The sequence below is a fragment of the Phaethon aethereus genome, assembly GCF_964289735.1.
Source record: "Phaethon aethereus genome assembly, chromosome: 14".
Classification (NCBI taxonomy): domain Eukaryota; kingdom Metazoa; phylum Chordata; class Aves; order Phaethontiformes; family Phaethontidae; genus Phaethon; species Phaethon aethereus.
The window spans coordinates 21,212,283-21,229,163 of NC_138590.1; the positions used below are offsets into that span (position 1 = coordinate 21,212,283).

Consider the following 16,881-nt stretch of genomic DNA (forward strand, 5'->3'; position numbering starts at 1 on the left):
CTGGGTTTCAACCCGGGGCAGCCGGGCCCCCGAGCAGACAGACCCCCCCCCCAGCAACAGGGACTGGGGCAACGCTGGGTTTTAACGCCCGTCCACTCCACGCTGCTGTCGCGGCCTGCTGGGAGTGACCCCGCGTTCCCCAGCGTCAGAATGGGAGCAGGTCCCGACCTGGGCCTCGCACGGAGACAGGGAAGGCGGGGGACGCTGAGCCCTCTCCCCCGCAGAGGGCTGTGAGCCCCACAGATGCCATCACCAGTGGCCAGGCGCTCTCACGGCCCATCTGCAGTGGGTCAGAGTCGCACCATTACCTGCCCCCAGTCCTCTCAGTAATCCCTAGATTACAGAGTCCCCAGGCACGTCTATTTTCTCATTAATCCCTGGATTAAAGTATGCCCAAGTCGGCTTTGACGCAGTGCACTCCAAACGGCTGAGTTACACTGCTCTCCTCGCAGTGATCCCCGGATTAGACAGAAGGAGATGTGTCTGTGGGTCCTGCCGACCCAGCTGGAGCACAGGCTCAGGGAGAGGAAAGGAGGTCTAAACATAGTGCATGTATATAAATAAAAAACATAAAGAATGGGGCTGTGTTTCATAATCAAAAGTACTTATGCGATAAAACAACAAATTCAAGGAGGTTCCCGGATTAATTAAATCCCAATCCAGATGATCCCCAAACAGCAACTCGCATCATTCGCAACAACAAAAATACCCCAACAGCTCTCCCTGGACGCACTGGGGGAAAACACCTCACTTCATCCTTTTCTGGGGACTACACGTAGATTTTAAAAAAAGTCACCGTCACTGCCACAGAGAGCTCTTGGCAAACTGACCCGTAAAGTGAAAAAGCTTTTAGGGACACAGCCCAGCACCACCTCAGCTGCGGGTTATGCACAGCTCCGGGCTTTTCCCCAAACTCTGCCTGTGTGAGGAGCAGGCAGGAGCATGCTCCCCGCAGAAGGCCTGGGCGGGCTGCGGGGCCATACGGGGCAGGCAGAGGGAGGGATGGGGAAGCCCCCGGGCAGCAGAAACACTCCCAGCTACCCGCGGAAATTGGTGACCAGCCGGGCAGGTTTTAGTCGCATGGATTGCTTCTCTCTCCCCAAACAGAACAAAAGAGCCTGAACTTCTCCTCTGCCACACAAGGAGGCTGCTCACGCATCCCACAGCTCCGGGTACCCAAAGGCCCTGCCGAGGTGCTGGTGCGGGACTCGCACGGCCATGTCCCCGGTGTCGGCGTGGAGGAGGAGCGGCATCCGAGCTCCTTCCCGCAGCACGATGGCAGGGCAGGGATAAAGGTGGGATGGGAATGACTGAGAGACCAAGGGGGTTACAGCTGGAAGTAACAAGATTAAACTAGGAAGAGGAAATGAAGGCTTAACGATAGATTTCTCAACAGCAAAATCTATTCAGTTGGGGAAACGCTCCTCAAGGAGATTAAAGACTCGCTGGGGCACCAGACGGTGCCCCAGGAAAAGGGGTGCATGGGGAGCAGCTGTGCGGTGGCCGGGTAGCGGCTGCAGGGTGTCATGGCCTTCCCATCCAGCAGCAGACGGCGCGTCCCCGAGGCCACACAGCCTCAGCAGGGTCAGCCCCGCACCCCGTGACGGGGACGCTCCCTTGGCAGAGCCAGTGGGAGTCAGGGACATGCCACTGCAGGGGGCCAGGATGGCCCCAAGACACGGCTGGCCCCACAGCAGGCCCACACCATGGCCATGGGTCAACGGTCCTCCCAAGGGTTCTCCTCCAACAGCACAAGCATGGCCACCTCCCCTGAGCGGCCAGACCACTGCTCCTCCTCCAAGTGCTTTCCTGGGAACCATGGGTGCCCGGGAAGCACCCACACCTGCACCTCCTACAGCCATCACCGGGTCTGGGGCATTTGCACAACATTTCCAGCTGCAGCACACACCCCGAAACACGCACCTCACCCAGAGACCCCTCCCGGTGCCTGCCGCAGGGCAGGCGCAGCCCTTCCCAGAGCAGCTCCGCGGCGCCTGGGGCACAGGGCACCCATCACGCCCCATGAGATCTTCCTGTCCGTTGTACCAAACCAGCGGGAAGGCATAAATCTCCATGCAAAAGGGTCACCCGATCGTGGCCATTGCAGTGCCAAGCTTTGCAGGCTCTCTGCGTGGAGCCCAGGACATCCTGCAGCATCAGAAGGCAGTAGGGACAGAGCTGGAGTGGAGAATCCCGTCCCCGCCAAGGGGGGACGTGCACAGCGGCCGTGCTCCCAGCCAAGCTTGCAGGTGGTGGACCAGCAGCACCAGCCTGGTGCCGGCCCCAAGCCAGCCCTGCCGCCATACCCACCTCCCGCAGGCTAACACGGTGCTCAGCTTCCCTCCTCTCTCGAAGACCCTGCCCTGCAACAGAGCGGGTGTCTACAGACATGACACACCCTCATTCCTTCGGCGTTGTCCAGCAGGGCTGAGCCATGCCAGCCACCACTCCCGTCCCACCCGAACCCGCTGAGCACACGGGCTCGGTCATGACTGTCACTCATCAGGGCAGGGAGCATAGAGAGGGGCGTTCATGCCATTCTCCTTTGTTTGGAGGGATTTACCCAACCATAAGCCACCAAGAGGACTGAGAGACTTGCCAGGCAGACAGCAATGCTACACAAAAAAAGTCACACCCACAGCTTGAAGACTTCAGGAGATGGATGTTTTGGGGCAAGCTACTGGAAATGGGCCAAGTTTGGGGGGGGTGGGGGGCCCTTCAACATCTCTAGCAAGCACATCCAAAAATGGAAGCTACTCAAACGGTTTGTTTGTATTCATAGAGTCTCTATTTGTCCTACTTTTGACTGGGCGCTCAGCAGAATTGTGAATGAAGACGGATTTATGCAGCAGAACAAACCAAGCCTATTTTCTGAACATTTTTCACATGAGACCTGCTGTTCTGGGGCAGCGCGGTGACACCTGAGCCCGTGAACAACCTGGCTGGCATCACCCTGAGCAGCGCGCCCAGCTCCGTGCGCAGCAGCGAGCTCTGCGGCACCACCCCGGGGGTGTGCGCTGCATCTCAGCAACTTCATATCCCCTGGCAACTAAAGTCGAATTAGCACAATGGCTGCGTTTCCTTCATTAGCAGTACTTCTGAGCACCGGGCAAGAACAAGGCATTCAAGTGTGTGCTTTTGAAATACCATCCTCAGCCTGTATTTGCATAAAAGTACCAGACCTATTTAGGTGACACCACCACTTCAAACCACTGTACATAACCCCATTTGTTCCCCCAGCTGACACACCAGACACACCTTCATTTCCAAAGCAAGTCTTTCCCTTCTGAACAGACTTCAGAAGGACTTATATTTTTTTTTAAACAGAAGGCAGGTTACCAACCACATCGGTTTAGGCATATGCTGCTTTCACATGTAGAAAAAAAATAGAACTGAATGATGTTCCTTAATTTTTTCCCACACTAGCAAGAACTACCACTTCAAAGTACGTTCAGCCTGCCTCTAGCAGAACAAGTGCACAGAGAATCAGAAGTCCTGAACAGCACAAGTCAAAGAGAAACTCCCAGCTGATACACAGCCATTAAACACTCTCATGTACCTCCGCCAGTCCTGCCACAGCAACGGGATCACCCTGGCTCAGTCGGTCACCTACTTCTGGCTCTTTCACTTCTATGGAGACGTTTCCTATAGTTTTCTAGTACAACGCAAACGCTTCTCCGAAAAAGCCAGCTTACAGCTTGGGGAAATTCACAGCAGATTACTCTATACAAACTGCATCTTATCATTGAAACCTCAGGCTGGAAAATCCGTAGACCCCCGGCTGAATCAATGCTGGCTCATCCCAATGCTCCATCCTTCCCGACCAGGAAAACAGAGCTCTCAGCAGGTCATGACAGGGCAGCTACCTTCCCATTTTTTATTTGCTGGCTGCTGCAGCTGCCTTTATAATGCAGCAACGGCAAATTCATCCTTCCATGGACCACAGCAGAAGGTGATGCGAGCCAGGGGACGTGGTAAGTACAGGAGCTCAGCCCCATCCTGGCTGCACCACCCTCCGGGAAGCACCTCACACCATTCCTCCCAGCAGAAACGTCCCTCCACCCCTGTCCTGGCAAACTGGCTGCAAAGAAGCCAGCGTGTGCCTGTCCGCCGCCCAGCCCCACGGCGTGAGACACGCCGACGGGAGCAGCGGAGCCGGGGGTGCACTGGGGCATCACCTGCCCTGCCTCTGGGTGCTGTCAACGCCAAGCACTTGCATTTCAGCCACACACAAGCAACACGAACTTGCAGACAATCGTTTTCTGTGTCTCACCAGGCAACCAAAGCTTTCCATTACTGCATTAAGCCAAAGATTTTCCCGCTAGATAAACTCTCCTTTCACCATGTGCTAGAGTCATAAAATTCCCAAAGTCTGGTGCTATGTTGGCTTCCTCTAGAGCCTTAGGAGAATGAACAGTGAGAGAAAGCCTCTTCAGCTATTAATTAAGCTATTAATAAGCCTGTTCAGACTCTCTGGTGTGGGGTCTGTTTTTTGAAGTTTCATGCAAGGGGTCAGTGCTACTGGGAGGGATGGGGAGATTTGGTTTTGCTTTACATCGGCTGCGTTTTCCTCCTGAGATAAGGGAGCAAAAGGAGGTTGTGACGGAGCCGACGTCAAGTCGACAGCTCTTCAGCTCTGGCAGGAGAGCAGAGCCGCTGCCCTGTCCCCATCCCTCCATCGCCACCTCCGCTTTGTGGCAGGCAGCAGCATCATGTGCAGGCTGCCGCTCGCTTCCCGACGCCTGAACCGAACATGGCCACACCGTCTCCTCCACTCCCGAGCCATTACGCGAAATCGTGTTCAAATGCACCCTAAGCTTAGCCGGGGCTATGACATTATGCATGCCTAACAGTTCTGGCATCTCCTCGCCTCTGCAACACACAAGTCAGAAAACGTGTTTATTCCTGCAGAGGCTTGCAGGAAAAATAGTCCTGGGAGAACTGTTTAATTTCTGTAACAGGAATTGCACCAGTATTTGCCATATTTCCTAACCTAGCGAACACAGCTAGTCACCGGCTACCTGCGGAAGCCACTAACGCAGCCACAGCTAATGAAGCACGTTTTCAAACCGCGGCCGCCCGCAGCCCCCCAGCTCCCAGGGAGCGCGGCAGCCGCCCGCAGCGCCCGGCCCCGGCCCCGGCCCCGGCCCGCGGGCTCCGCTGCGGCGGGCGGGCCTGCGCTCTCCCCGCTCCCGCCGGCCGCCCCGGGCGTCTGAGGCGCCCAGCGACGGGCGAAGGCGCGGGGCCCACCCGGAGGGGGCGGGCGGGGCTGGGGGCTCGGCCCCGACCCGCTGCGGCTCCGCAGGGGGACCGGCCTGCGCGGCCGGGCGCTGCCGCGGGCGGCCCTCGGGGACAAGCCTGGCTGAGCGCGGCGGCTCCAGCGTGCGGGCGGCCGGACCCCCGCAAGCCCACCCCGGCGGGAGGGCGGCGCGGAGCCCGCAGGACCGGCGCTGCTGAGTCACCGGCGCGGGGCAGCCGCACGGCGCAGCCGGCGCCCCGGGACCCCCGCACCGCCCCCGGCCCCGGCCGCCGCGGGACTGCCCGGCGCGGCCCGGTGGGGAGCGGGGCCCGGCCCCAGCAGCGGCCCCGCCAGCGCGGCCCGAGGCGCGGGGAGCCGCGGGGGAAGATACGGGGCGAGGCGGGCGGATGCGGGGGCCGGCGCGGGGCGGCTCCCACCTGCTGCGGGCGAGCCGGGGCCGTTGCCGCCCCCACGGCAGTCGCTCACCTTCCGTGGCATAGCTGTGGTCTCGCAGGAAACTGCTGCTGATCTTGCGGGTCTCAACGTCCTCCTCCATTGACGGCGGGCTGGCGGGCGCGGGGCGTCAGCAGCCGCAGCCGCGGATCCATCATCCCCCCCCCGCGCCCTGCTCCGCGGCGGCCGGCCGCGAAATGCGGCGGCGGTGGGGGGGCGCAGGGGCGGTGGAGCCCGCTGGCTCCTCCCATACGGCACGGCTCGGCACGGCACGGCTCGGCGCCGCCGCGCTCCGCCCGCCCCGTCGGGCACGGCGCGTCCCGGGCGGGCGGAGCGCGGCGCTGCCCCTGCCCCGGGGAAGCTCGGGCCTGAAGGAGTGCTGCTCCCTGACCCGCCCGCCCCAAAACACAAGAACACAGCCGGGGTCTGACACCAGGCCCATTTTTGGCAGAAGAAGAGCCACAGCATGTAAACGCCGGGTGTCCTGGGACAGGGGATGCAGCAAGGGCCATGGGGGCAGCCGTGCCAGCAGTGATAAGGAGGTGGGTGCCCGTGGGTGCCTCACCCGCGGTCGCCCCGTCTCAGCTGTGGAAGCGGGTAGGGATGCTCGGTGGCTTACGGCAGCGAAGGTCTGTGCGGGTAGGGGGATCGGTGACATTCAGCGAAGAGCAGGAGCACAGGGGCTATGGAGGACGGGAGGGATCTCCTTTTCAGGGCACATATCTGAAAGGACAGGCTGTGCTCTGGACCTGTCATCTGGTGCAGACCAAGGGGAAACAACTATTCTGTGGGAGGGTTTTGTGTCTTGATATAGTCCAGGAAGAAATAAGCCTTGGCACTGACTGAGCCACTGGCAGACACAGGGAAGAAACTCATGGGGGCAAGTTCCCCCAGCTCCCCTTCTGTGAGTTCTTGTACCTGAAGCTGGAGATAAAACCCAACTACAGCGTCAGGACACAAGACGGCTCCAGTCAGGCAGCGATGTGCGCCCTGGGCAGCAGTGCGGAGGGACGGGCACGACTCCATGCTCTCATGCCAGCACCATAACCAACCCACAGTGTCACCCCTGCCCCCCGCTCTGCTCTACCCAGGTGGCTGCTGAAGGGAAATGGGTGCACAGACACAGCCTGGGGTCCAACTCAGGCCTGCACCCCATGGCACACCCCTGTCCCACCATCCAGACCCGCCTTGGCAGCACCCTCGGTAGCGGCAGAGCCCTCGCTCTGGCCAGGAACGTCATCGGTGCTGGGCACTGCTGAGTGCAGCAGAGGAGCTGGGCACACACAGGCACAGGCCCCATGGCACCTCTGCACTGCGTGCCCACTCACCACCACAGTGGGCCCAGCGCCCCTCGAGCCCCCCACAGCGCAGGGCAGGGGTCAGCCACAGAAACCGTGGAGCTCGGCGCCCGCCTCAGCAGAGCGCAGCTCTGACACGGCACAGCAGCTGTGGCACATCACCAGGGAACCCTACTGTTACTGGGACCAGAGGGGAAATAAGGGGTGCAGAGGGAATGGACAAAGATGCTGGATAACATTGTAAATACAGTGGTGTGCTGCACCTCAATTTCCTCTCCTGACTGTAGTATGATAATTAAAATCTCATTGGGAAGGTGCAAGATTTTACAGCCTAAGCTATTACTCTGCTGAGATCACACTGCCTCCCTGAGAGCCGCTTTTTTCAGGGGAAGTGCGGGAGATCGCATCTCTGAGCAAGAAGGCTCAAGGACTCCAGTACGTCCGGTATGCACGTCTTGTGGACAGGGCGCTCCATGCCACTGCCACACCACCGCACGCCTTTTGGAGGAGCGTGTGGCTCCTCTCAGGCGAGAGGCAAGAGAGAGGAAAAGCTCTTTCTGCCTCATGTCGTGACCTTGTGAGGGAAGGTGAATTCCCAGGCTCTCGGCTGCCTGCCTCCCCAGGACACTTTCTGACATGCTGTCACGTGGGGGTTGATATAAGGCAACGTACAGCTGCACCTTGGAGAACTCTGGCACTTACTCACACCTATGTATAACTTCAAGGATTTGTCAGTCAATCACATCACATCACATCACATCACATCACATCACATCACATCACATCACATCACATCACATCACATCACAGGCCATTCATTAATATGGGGATTACTAATGTGACAAGCCAGAGGCATTCGTCAGACAGGCATGAGCCTGAAGTCTCCATGCCCAAAGCCTTCACTGAATTATTCTGGAATGTAAGTTCCCTGCTATAATCACCAGGCACATGTTTAAGTTAAGCAAACACTGCTCTCGTTTGCAGTGGGTGAGACCCACAGGTTAGCCTGAATTCACCCACTGGGACAAGACACAAGACCTGGCCACGGTTTCATGGCAAAGCGCAGAGATGTGCTTACCAAAGCTCTCCTGCAGGCCAGAGTCACAGCAGTAACATCAGGCTTTAAAAATAACTTTTGTGTTGCCAGTAGCTCCTTGTACGCGCTGCAGCGCGGGGGACCGGACCCGAACACGGCACCGGAGGACTCGGAACTGCTGCTGGCTCTGGGCAAGTGGACCGACACCGGCGTGCTTCCTGTCTGCAAAGGGCAGGCAAGGACCGACCTCCCGCAGGAAAAGAGAGAGGGAAAGGAAAGGTTAAACCAAAACAAACCACCCAGGAATCAGATGACCTCTGCCCAGGATGTGCGTTTGCCTGCAGGTGTGCACTTGTGTATGCCGTGTTAGACACAGGAGCAAGCTAGCTTAAACAACCCCAACTCCAGAAAAGAAAAATAGACTTTTAGTAAGCAAATGTTACCATATCACATCCTCCCTTCAGCTCTCAGGTGGCGAGGCTCAGTCAAAAGGCAATGCCCAGCTGAGTAACAAGCCCCTGCAATGCTTATGAATATTATTTCAGAAACATAAACAGAACTCAGCGCCCTCCTTCCCTTTCTTTTCAGCAGGCTCCATCTTCAGGGTATTTCCATTTTAATAAGGGCCTTTCCCCTTTATTAACTAGAAGAAATATTGTCCCCATTGTGCATGAATTATAATCCTGTATTCATAAGTCCTGCAAAGTTTTTCAGTACACCGTATCATTTAAACACATCCACAAGCCACCTGTTTGTTATGCAATGCGCATAGGAGCTGCATCATGAAATCCATTTATTCCTAGCTTTTCAAAATCCAGGAATGAGCCTTTACAATAACTAAAAGCATTAGCTGTCCTAAGCAGGAATCCATTTGCAGATTAAATTCGCCAAAGGTCAGCTTATAGCTGTCACTGTTTCCCAAACCCCCAGGTGTCTACCATGTTATATACTTTGACATCTCCTGAAGAGCCAGGACACTTTCCACTCCATTGATTTTTGCTTCAATTAGAGTAGGTTTAAGAGCCCCTGTGCACAGGTTTCTGTGGGACCTAAGCAGTGCGTTAATAATAATTGAATCAAACCTCCGATTTTATGCTCAGCACAAAACTTCCTTCACCTCATTTATTTTACCTTCACATCCATGAGCACTAGATCTATTTTCCTAATTACGGGTCTGGGTTAGAACGCTACCCTCCTTTTTTTAACTGTTAAATATATTATTAGACAACAACATTTCATTTAAACTTCTAAGAATGATTTCTATCGACTAACTGATCATCAGCGCAGTGTCGCCACTGAGGTGCCAACCTGCTGGACGCCGCCGGGAGGTCAACCTGTGTGGAGACGCTCCGGTGACAACACGTGCACACGGCTCCGCTGCCCGGATTCGGGGATGGGGCTGGCAGCGGGCGTCCCCGTGGCCCCTCCGCTCTGCCCCAGCCGCAGGGCACGTGTGGGCAGCACGGCTGCCTGAGGCCGTGGGCGGACGCTGCTGCCCGTGCTCTGCCCCTCCACGCAGGTGGAACGTCCTCCTGCTCCGGGGCAGGACGGGGAAACGCTCCCTGGGAGCAGGACGCGCTCCCACCCTGCAGCGTCTTCGAGCTGTTGCCACGTGGAGGAAAATGGCTCCTGAAGACCGAGTTGCTGCGCAGCCTCCCCGCACGCCGTGGTCCGTGTTTTATGGAAACAGACACACCAGAGGGCACAGTGAGGTGGGTGGTCTCTCCACACCGCTCTTGGTGAGCACCGGAGCTGACGCTGCTTTGGAGCGTCGCAGACACTCCCCGAGGAACCCGGCACGTGGTGGGCGCGGGGGTGCTGGGAAGAGGCACTGACTGTGCCTAGAGGAGATTGCAACGGGGATAAATATTTAATTGCGTATGTTTGAAAGAGAAACACCATCTTTCTCGACAGTGCATTTTAATGCATATGTGAATTGTTTAGAATCCATGACATTCGTCGTGCCAATCATTACTTCATAAAGTGATGCAATCCGTTAGACCACTATTGGCTTTTGAAAGGCTGCTGTCACTCGGAAAACACAGCTGACTCCATGCTGTTGTTTTCTTACATGGAAAGAAGTTTCCTCCCGAGGAGTTCTTGTAGACTTACCAGACTACGGACACAAGCACAATCCGTGGCCACCGCTGTCCGCACCAACCAGGCTGGCATAACTTCAGCGTGTGAGAGCATGCCTTAACTGAAAGCCCGTCTCTGTGCCGGAAGGGAAACCAGTGCCAGCACGACACCCCTCTGCAGCTCGCACCGAAGTCGGCACCTGATTTTTGAACTGGGTGAAGGTCATGTCATAAAATTAATATTCTGAGAGAGAGAGCACTTAAAGCTCTTGTACAATTTCTCTCATCACGTCCAGTTCCCAATGCATTTATAAATGCGCTCTGAGTCCTTCTGCTCACAGATTCCAGTAGACACAGCGCTTCAAATCCAAGAAGCTAATTAAGCAGTAAAAACCTGGTAATTACACTCCCATTATCCCACATGTAATTGGTGTCATCCAGTCGGGTTGGTGGCTGGCTGGCCCATATTTAAGGGATGACCCCAAAGGGACAGGGGCTGTCTGAGGGCAGAGACCCCCGTGCTGCTCACGCTGGAAGAGTCACATTAGAGGAACCCAGAGTTTATTGTGATCCCCAGTGCAGAACGCATCCGACGCCGAGGTGAGGTGTCCCTGGGACAGCCAGGGCTGGTGGGAAGCCCCAGCCGCTGCCGCAGGGAGCAGCACCTCTAAGTGACCACAGCAGCCATTCAGGGGTCCGGCTCCTGCTGACACCGGGGGTCTGGGTGCTGGTGGCTCCCTCCTCCAAGCCAGAGCTGAGCTGCAAGCGAGGCTTCCCTCCGGAGGCGGAAACGGGGGACTGCCTGGGGCGTTCCGCGCGGGACTGGCAGGATTCATTGCCCAGCGGCGCGTTGGAAAGAACTGACTGCGCGTGGTCCTGCCTTCAGACACGGCCCTGAGCCCACGGGCATCACTGACCCCTCAGTCCTTGCACTCGCCACGCACACCCAGCTGGAGGGCTCGGGCAGCACGTACCCCCGTACGAAAACACGCGCTGCTTCCAGCAACGCGAGGGGAACATTAACCCATCAGGGCAAGCCCTTGCCGCGGGCACCCATGGGAAACCAGGAGAGAATGAGGAATTAAGGGCTTTTGATGCAAGGGCACCGCCGGCAGTAACCGGGCGATGACACCAGTCGCCCTGCAGACAAGCAGGCTGCACGGCCTCCAGAGGAGCAGCCTCCTTCAGCAGCCTTTAGGGGCTTTACCACCCGCCCAGCGCCTCCGACCCCTGCGCGTCCCTGCCGTGCCCCACGCTCCCGAAGCCTTCTCAAAGCAGCGCCCAGCCCAGCGTGCTGGTGGTTCAATCCAGAACCAGAGACCCAGACACCAGGTCAGGGACCTTTCCTTCCAGAGGGCCACGGACACCCAAGCACTTTGCAGGGGGTGGACATAGATTATGCCCGCCGTATCGCCGGGTACCCGGAGAGACCGACGCCGCTCGCTTACAGCCCGGGGAGCCGGGGGAAGGTTCGGGAAGAGCGACAGCGACAGCAAAGACCATTCCCAGCCAGCCATCAAGGGACACACGGTGCAGGTGAGCGTGCTCCCGGTGAACACCTCACGCGGCACCTTCCTCTTCACCCGCAGACGGGCTGGGCTGCAGCGCGGTCGCCAGGGAACATCCGCGAATCCCACCGCACGTTACCAGGCTCGCTGAGCCCCCTGCGCATCCCCCAGCCCGTGCTCTGGGACCTTGCCCTTGTGTTTCCGCTGTGGCACATCAAAGGAGTCGATTTTGCTATACTAAACCAGTTTGTTTCTCACGTTTCCGACTATAAGTCATGGAAGAAAGCTGGGGAAGCTGTAACCCATATCCGGGATGAAGTCCCGATCACATGAACCAAAATTAGCATGACTTCAGGAAGACCAATAATTTACTGGATTAAACCAAGATCAAGACAATTGGGAAGTCAGGTCACACGCAGAGGGTGAGCTGTAGCCCTCTCCTTCACGAATGACGGAGAACAAGGGTCAGGACCTCGGGGCAGAAAAGGGAAGAATCAGTTCATCGAATGCAAAGTAGGCAAAGACTTCTGCCTCCCAAAGGTCGTGCGATAAATTGATCTCCTTGGCCTTCACCCCTGCTACGTGCTGTTACTGGTACTGGTACAAGCTGTACATGATTAACAGCATACCAGTAACGAGCACCGCCACACACCCAGCCCAGCTCCGGGAATAGCTGCTCTCCACGTGCTTTCTCTCCCATCTTCAATTAGACTGACCAGCTTCTGCGGCATTTTAGCAGGCCCTTCTTCATTTTCACTCTTTCCCCACTATGTATTTTATGCCAGGGTCTGAAAACAGCCTCCCTTTGCCTATTTACTGCTTTTGCCCTTGCTTTGAGCCGCCCCATCCAGCGCCCATTGCCAGTGCTTCTCGCTCCTTCTGAGCCAAAACTTTGCCCTCCCTTCGTACATACCTAAATAGCTATAACTGACCTAGCGGGACCTGTTTTTTCAGTGCAAAACTACACAGATTGTGCTCAGGTAGGGTCAGATTTTGCACATGTAAGTGTGTCTGTGTGTGACTGCACACACCGCACGTGTGGTTACGGAAAGGTCGTGTCGGCACAGAGCTCTCAGGGCACTGGACGGGGCCAGGCACCTCCGCCTCACCATGTGCAACCATCAACGCTCGACACCTTTGATTGCAGCAGAACCATTTGGAAGAAGAAACATTTTTGTGCTACATGATCAAGGTTTCAGAATTTGTTCTCTGCTCTTCGGAGAGCAGTGGTAACTGACGACCATTGCAATTATCAGGGCTAATAGTCCGTAGGAGCTCTTCCTGCAAGTTCAGACTGTGAGATATATCTAGATATATCTAGATATATATCAGATAAGAAATAACTTTTCTTGACCATGTTCTCAGGTATTTCTTTCTTTTGTGTTATCTCACCGTGTACTTTGGATATACTGTTTACTGGTACTTTTATATATATATAAGAACTTTATAAGAAAATATGCATTTATCTTACGGATTGCAAAGGTGACACAACAAATCAGGGAGAAATAACAAGGGGCTACATTGAAATTAGAAACATACTTCTATGTCTCTTAAGCAGTAGACGTGGATTATCTACTGGCTAGTGCTCAGCAAGTTGACATATTTTTCTGCCGTCACCGCCCTGCCGTTCTCCCGAGAGCGGGGCGATGCCGCAGTAACCCCTCCATCGGTGCCGCGGCTTCTCAGGGCTCCAGCTGGATGCACGGGCGCCTGCGATGCAGCAACCTGCTCGGAGCCCAGCGCGCGGCCCACGGCCTCAGCAACCCGACTGCTCGGCAGCACGCGCGCGCCCGCGTTCGTTCCCCCAGCCGGGGTTTGTGAGGGCAGGGATGAACCCACCGCTAAGAAAGCGACTTCTTCAGTGTGATCGCCCGTCCAGGCAGATGCTGCTCTGTACTCAGAGACACTCGGGGTACCAGTACCCATCCAGTTTTCTGTACACACACCTTCCCCTTATCAGTGTTTTGACTTTGACCAAAACCAGTATGGAGGTACGGGGCCCAGCTCTGACCTCGCCTACATCCGAGAAAGCCTGCGGAAACGCTCCCAAAGCCAAGTAAATGTCTGTGGGAATCAGGCGTCCCACTCTCTGCAGTCATTGAATCACAGAATCATGAAGGTTGGGACAGACCTCTAAGATCATCAAGTCCAACCGTCAACCCAGCACCACCAAGCCCACTAAACCACGTCCCGAAGTGCCATGTCTACACGTTTTTTGAACACCTCCACTCCTATAATGCAACAGGTACCGTAACTGAGACACTGCAATGCAAATATGGCGCTTCCAGGAAAAACTTGTTATGAATTATTTCTTCCTTTACTCCATGGACAATCTAGCCATTACATACTCATTTTCTGATCATCATTACTAAATTATATTATTGCTAAATATGCTGGAGAACACATACAATACCCCAAAGATGGAATAAGGCACAGAATATTTCATGAGGGTCCGAGACTTCAATGTCCTTTAAAGGATACAGTGTGAACTTGTTTGTCACATGTTCCTCACATCAGAGATGTAATTAGCTTAAATACTTACACAGTAAATAGGATTTGCCATTTCTGAAGATTAAGGCTACATGTTACCGCATCAGTGCATCTGAACCAGCTGAACACAGTCTATGCTAAGCAGTAGGTTTTTACTTGAAAACAGCTACTCTGAGCAGTGCGGCAAATGAGGTCTTCTGTTGCTGGTGGGGTTTTGTTTGTTCCTTTGGTTTTGGTTTTGAACTGTAGTAACAAACTGCACCGCACGTGACAGTGGAAAGCCAAAACCTGACTGGTGCTGGTTGGGTATCCGGGCCTGAAACACCCTCATGAGACACCAATGCAGAAGGTCTCCTGGGGACTTGGAGCACTATATATAGAGCGCACAGCCAATGTTCACGGCACCGTATAACACATAAATACTGTCTCCTTGCCCCAAAATGCTTACAGTCTGCTGCAGGGAAATGTGATACAAGGGCCAAAGAGGATGCAAGATGACACTGGAGCATTGTTCATGAGATAACCATTGCAGGAAGTCTAAGGCTGAAAAGCTAACTCTAGTGAGCACAGAGAGGAAGAATAAAGGCAATATTTTGTTTCCTGGATTTCCCTGTTGATTTCTTTTCAGATGATGACGAAAATCACCATGCTAATTCCACTATTTCATACGGAGATACAGCTCCCAAAATGTTTTTCATTAGGTTAGGTCACCGTATAGGAGGGGAACATGTGAACTCACATGTGCATTTGAGTGGAACAGATAATGTAAAATTATACTGAAGGTCATTTGCTCATCTTCAGCTGGCTGCTCACCTCAGCCGTGCACATCCCTTTTCATCTGCTGCTCACGAAATGTAACGTGCACAGGCTGGGCTCTTCGCTTCGGCTTCAGGGACTGGCTGCCGCTGGCATGGACGGCTGTGTGAACCGGCTTCCAAAAACGGTTTCTCATTTATCACTCTCCTGCTTAAAAAATTTCAGTCATCAAGCCAAAGGCAAAAAACAATTCTACAGAGCAAAGATGACAGTTGCACACCACAGTAATAAAAAAAAACCAAAACCCAAAACCAAAACCAAACCCCAAAACACCTGGAAAGCTATCAAACGATCAATAGTCTGCAAACTGTTTATCCATCAGCGGCACAATCAGAAGAAGCAACAAAAGGAGAAACTGGGAACAGTCTGAATGCAGAAAAAAGCTACATTTGTCATGTAATGTACTTATATTGAGCACTCAGATGCTTCCCCACATAACCTGGGATGAGATGTTATTTGTGAGAATGACTATTTAGCATTTATTTCTGTTCAATTAGCATTAAATATGCAAAATTTTGTATGGCCCCACAGGTGGATTTTATTTGAAAGGATGTATGCCAATATGAGACACCAAGACATCTAGGTCATTTTAAATCATATATCCTAAACTCCAATTACTCCACTGCTTTCATTTAATTTGAACACGGACTGCATCAAAAAGTAATGCAATCATGCTATAAATTAAACGAGGGCTTCCCACATCTTATAACACAAGCACAGGAAGTTTTACAGCATTGCGAAGTTGGCGCTGAGATCATTGCTTTATAAAAATCATTCTGGTTGTCCTCAAACGTCGTCTAGCAGCAGGAGAGAGGAGAACACCCAGAGGCGGCTTGGCCCCCCGTGTGCAACGGAAAGCACAAAGGATTAATTCCCCAAAGAAAAGGAAACGGCATGTCCGGCAGACCAGCAATCTCGACCCGTGCCGGGATCAGTGGAAGTTCTGCAGCCGTCAGGAGGACGGACGGGGTCTCAAAACCGGGCCGGCGGGTAACGCAGAACTGGGCAAGGCGAAACAAAGCAGCTGTTGGCTGCCACACGGAAAGCCGGGCAGCCGGAGGAGCCTGTAGGTAGTCATCTACTCGCCAACCGTTTCAGCATTCCCAGGAGTTCATAAACTTCCCGTGGTACTTCACAAAGCAACAACCCACGCCGGCAAAGGGCCTGCCCGCCGGCAGCCGTGTTTCCCCCCGCTGCCTCGGCAGAAGGACGCGGTCTGTCGGCAGCGCGTTGCGACACGCTGTCTGAAATTCAGCGGGGTGCTGGAAAGCCAGCCCAGCCTCACGTGCGCTCCACTTGACGTAGAGCGTATTTTAAGCATGAAGCTAATTTGGTGTGGGAAAAACGACAAGATGCTCCGATCACAACATGCTGTGATTTACCAGCCGCTTTGGCACTGCACGGCCACACGGCCGGCAGGCGCGGCTGAGCTGCCACGCGAGATGGCGGCCGTGGCACCGGGGTGCGCGAGGCCCCTGCCGAGGCCCGGGTGAGCCCAGCCACGGCCCCGGTGTGACCAGAACGGGCGCGCTCGGAGGCGGGCGGCCGCGCGCCGGGGCTGCGCGCCGGCCGGGCGACGCCACGCGGTGCGCACGGCATGGCTGCCTTCGCATATTGTCGTGAGCAGGCGGCAGAATACGGAACACCCTGTCAGCCTGTAAAACAAAGCCCCTCAGCGGGGAACCTTTCGGTCTAAATCCTGCTCCTGTTCCGAGCGTTAAGGGAGGGGCAGGGAGCGTTAGGCTCTTCCCGCGCAACGTCTCTCACGCGCGCACGGCCCTGAATTCCGCCGGTAATGCTGCTTCCCCGTGAGTCAGAGCCCCGAACGGGCAGCGGCGGAGGGAGCGCCTGCGGCCCAGCCCCGCGGGCGGGCACGGCTCCCGGCACAGCCCTTCCCTCCCACGTCGCTCTCCTTCCAGTCGTTCTCTGTGAACGCCCGAAATTCAGCGCTCAGATTTGACCG

The 16,881-nt window shown here is 55.3% G+C and overlaps 1 protein-coding gene across 2 annotated transcripts in view; it reads right to left on the reverse strand.

Annotated features, from left to right (window-relative positions):
- PPP2R2B (protein phosphatase 2 regulatory subunit Bbeta) overlaps positions 1-16,881 on the reverse strand; it is a 113,633-nt gene that overhangs the window by 72,925 nt on the left and 23,827 nt on the right. Inside the window, exon 1 of one of the 2 annotated variants that reach the window (XM_082006110.1) lies at positions 5,726-5,951. The exons of the other annotated variant lie outside the window; for it this stretch is intronic. Coding sequence (XP_081862236.1) covers positions 5,726-5,795 — 70 coding nt within the window. The 5' untranslated portion in view covers positions 5,796-5,951. Of the gene's footprint in view, positions 1-5,725; positions 5,952-16,881 lie in introns of those variants that run through there. 2 annotated transcript variants of the gene reach the window in all.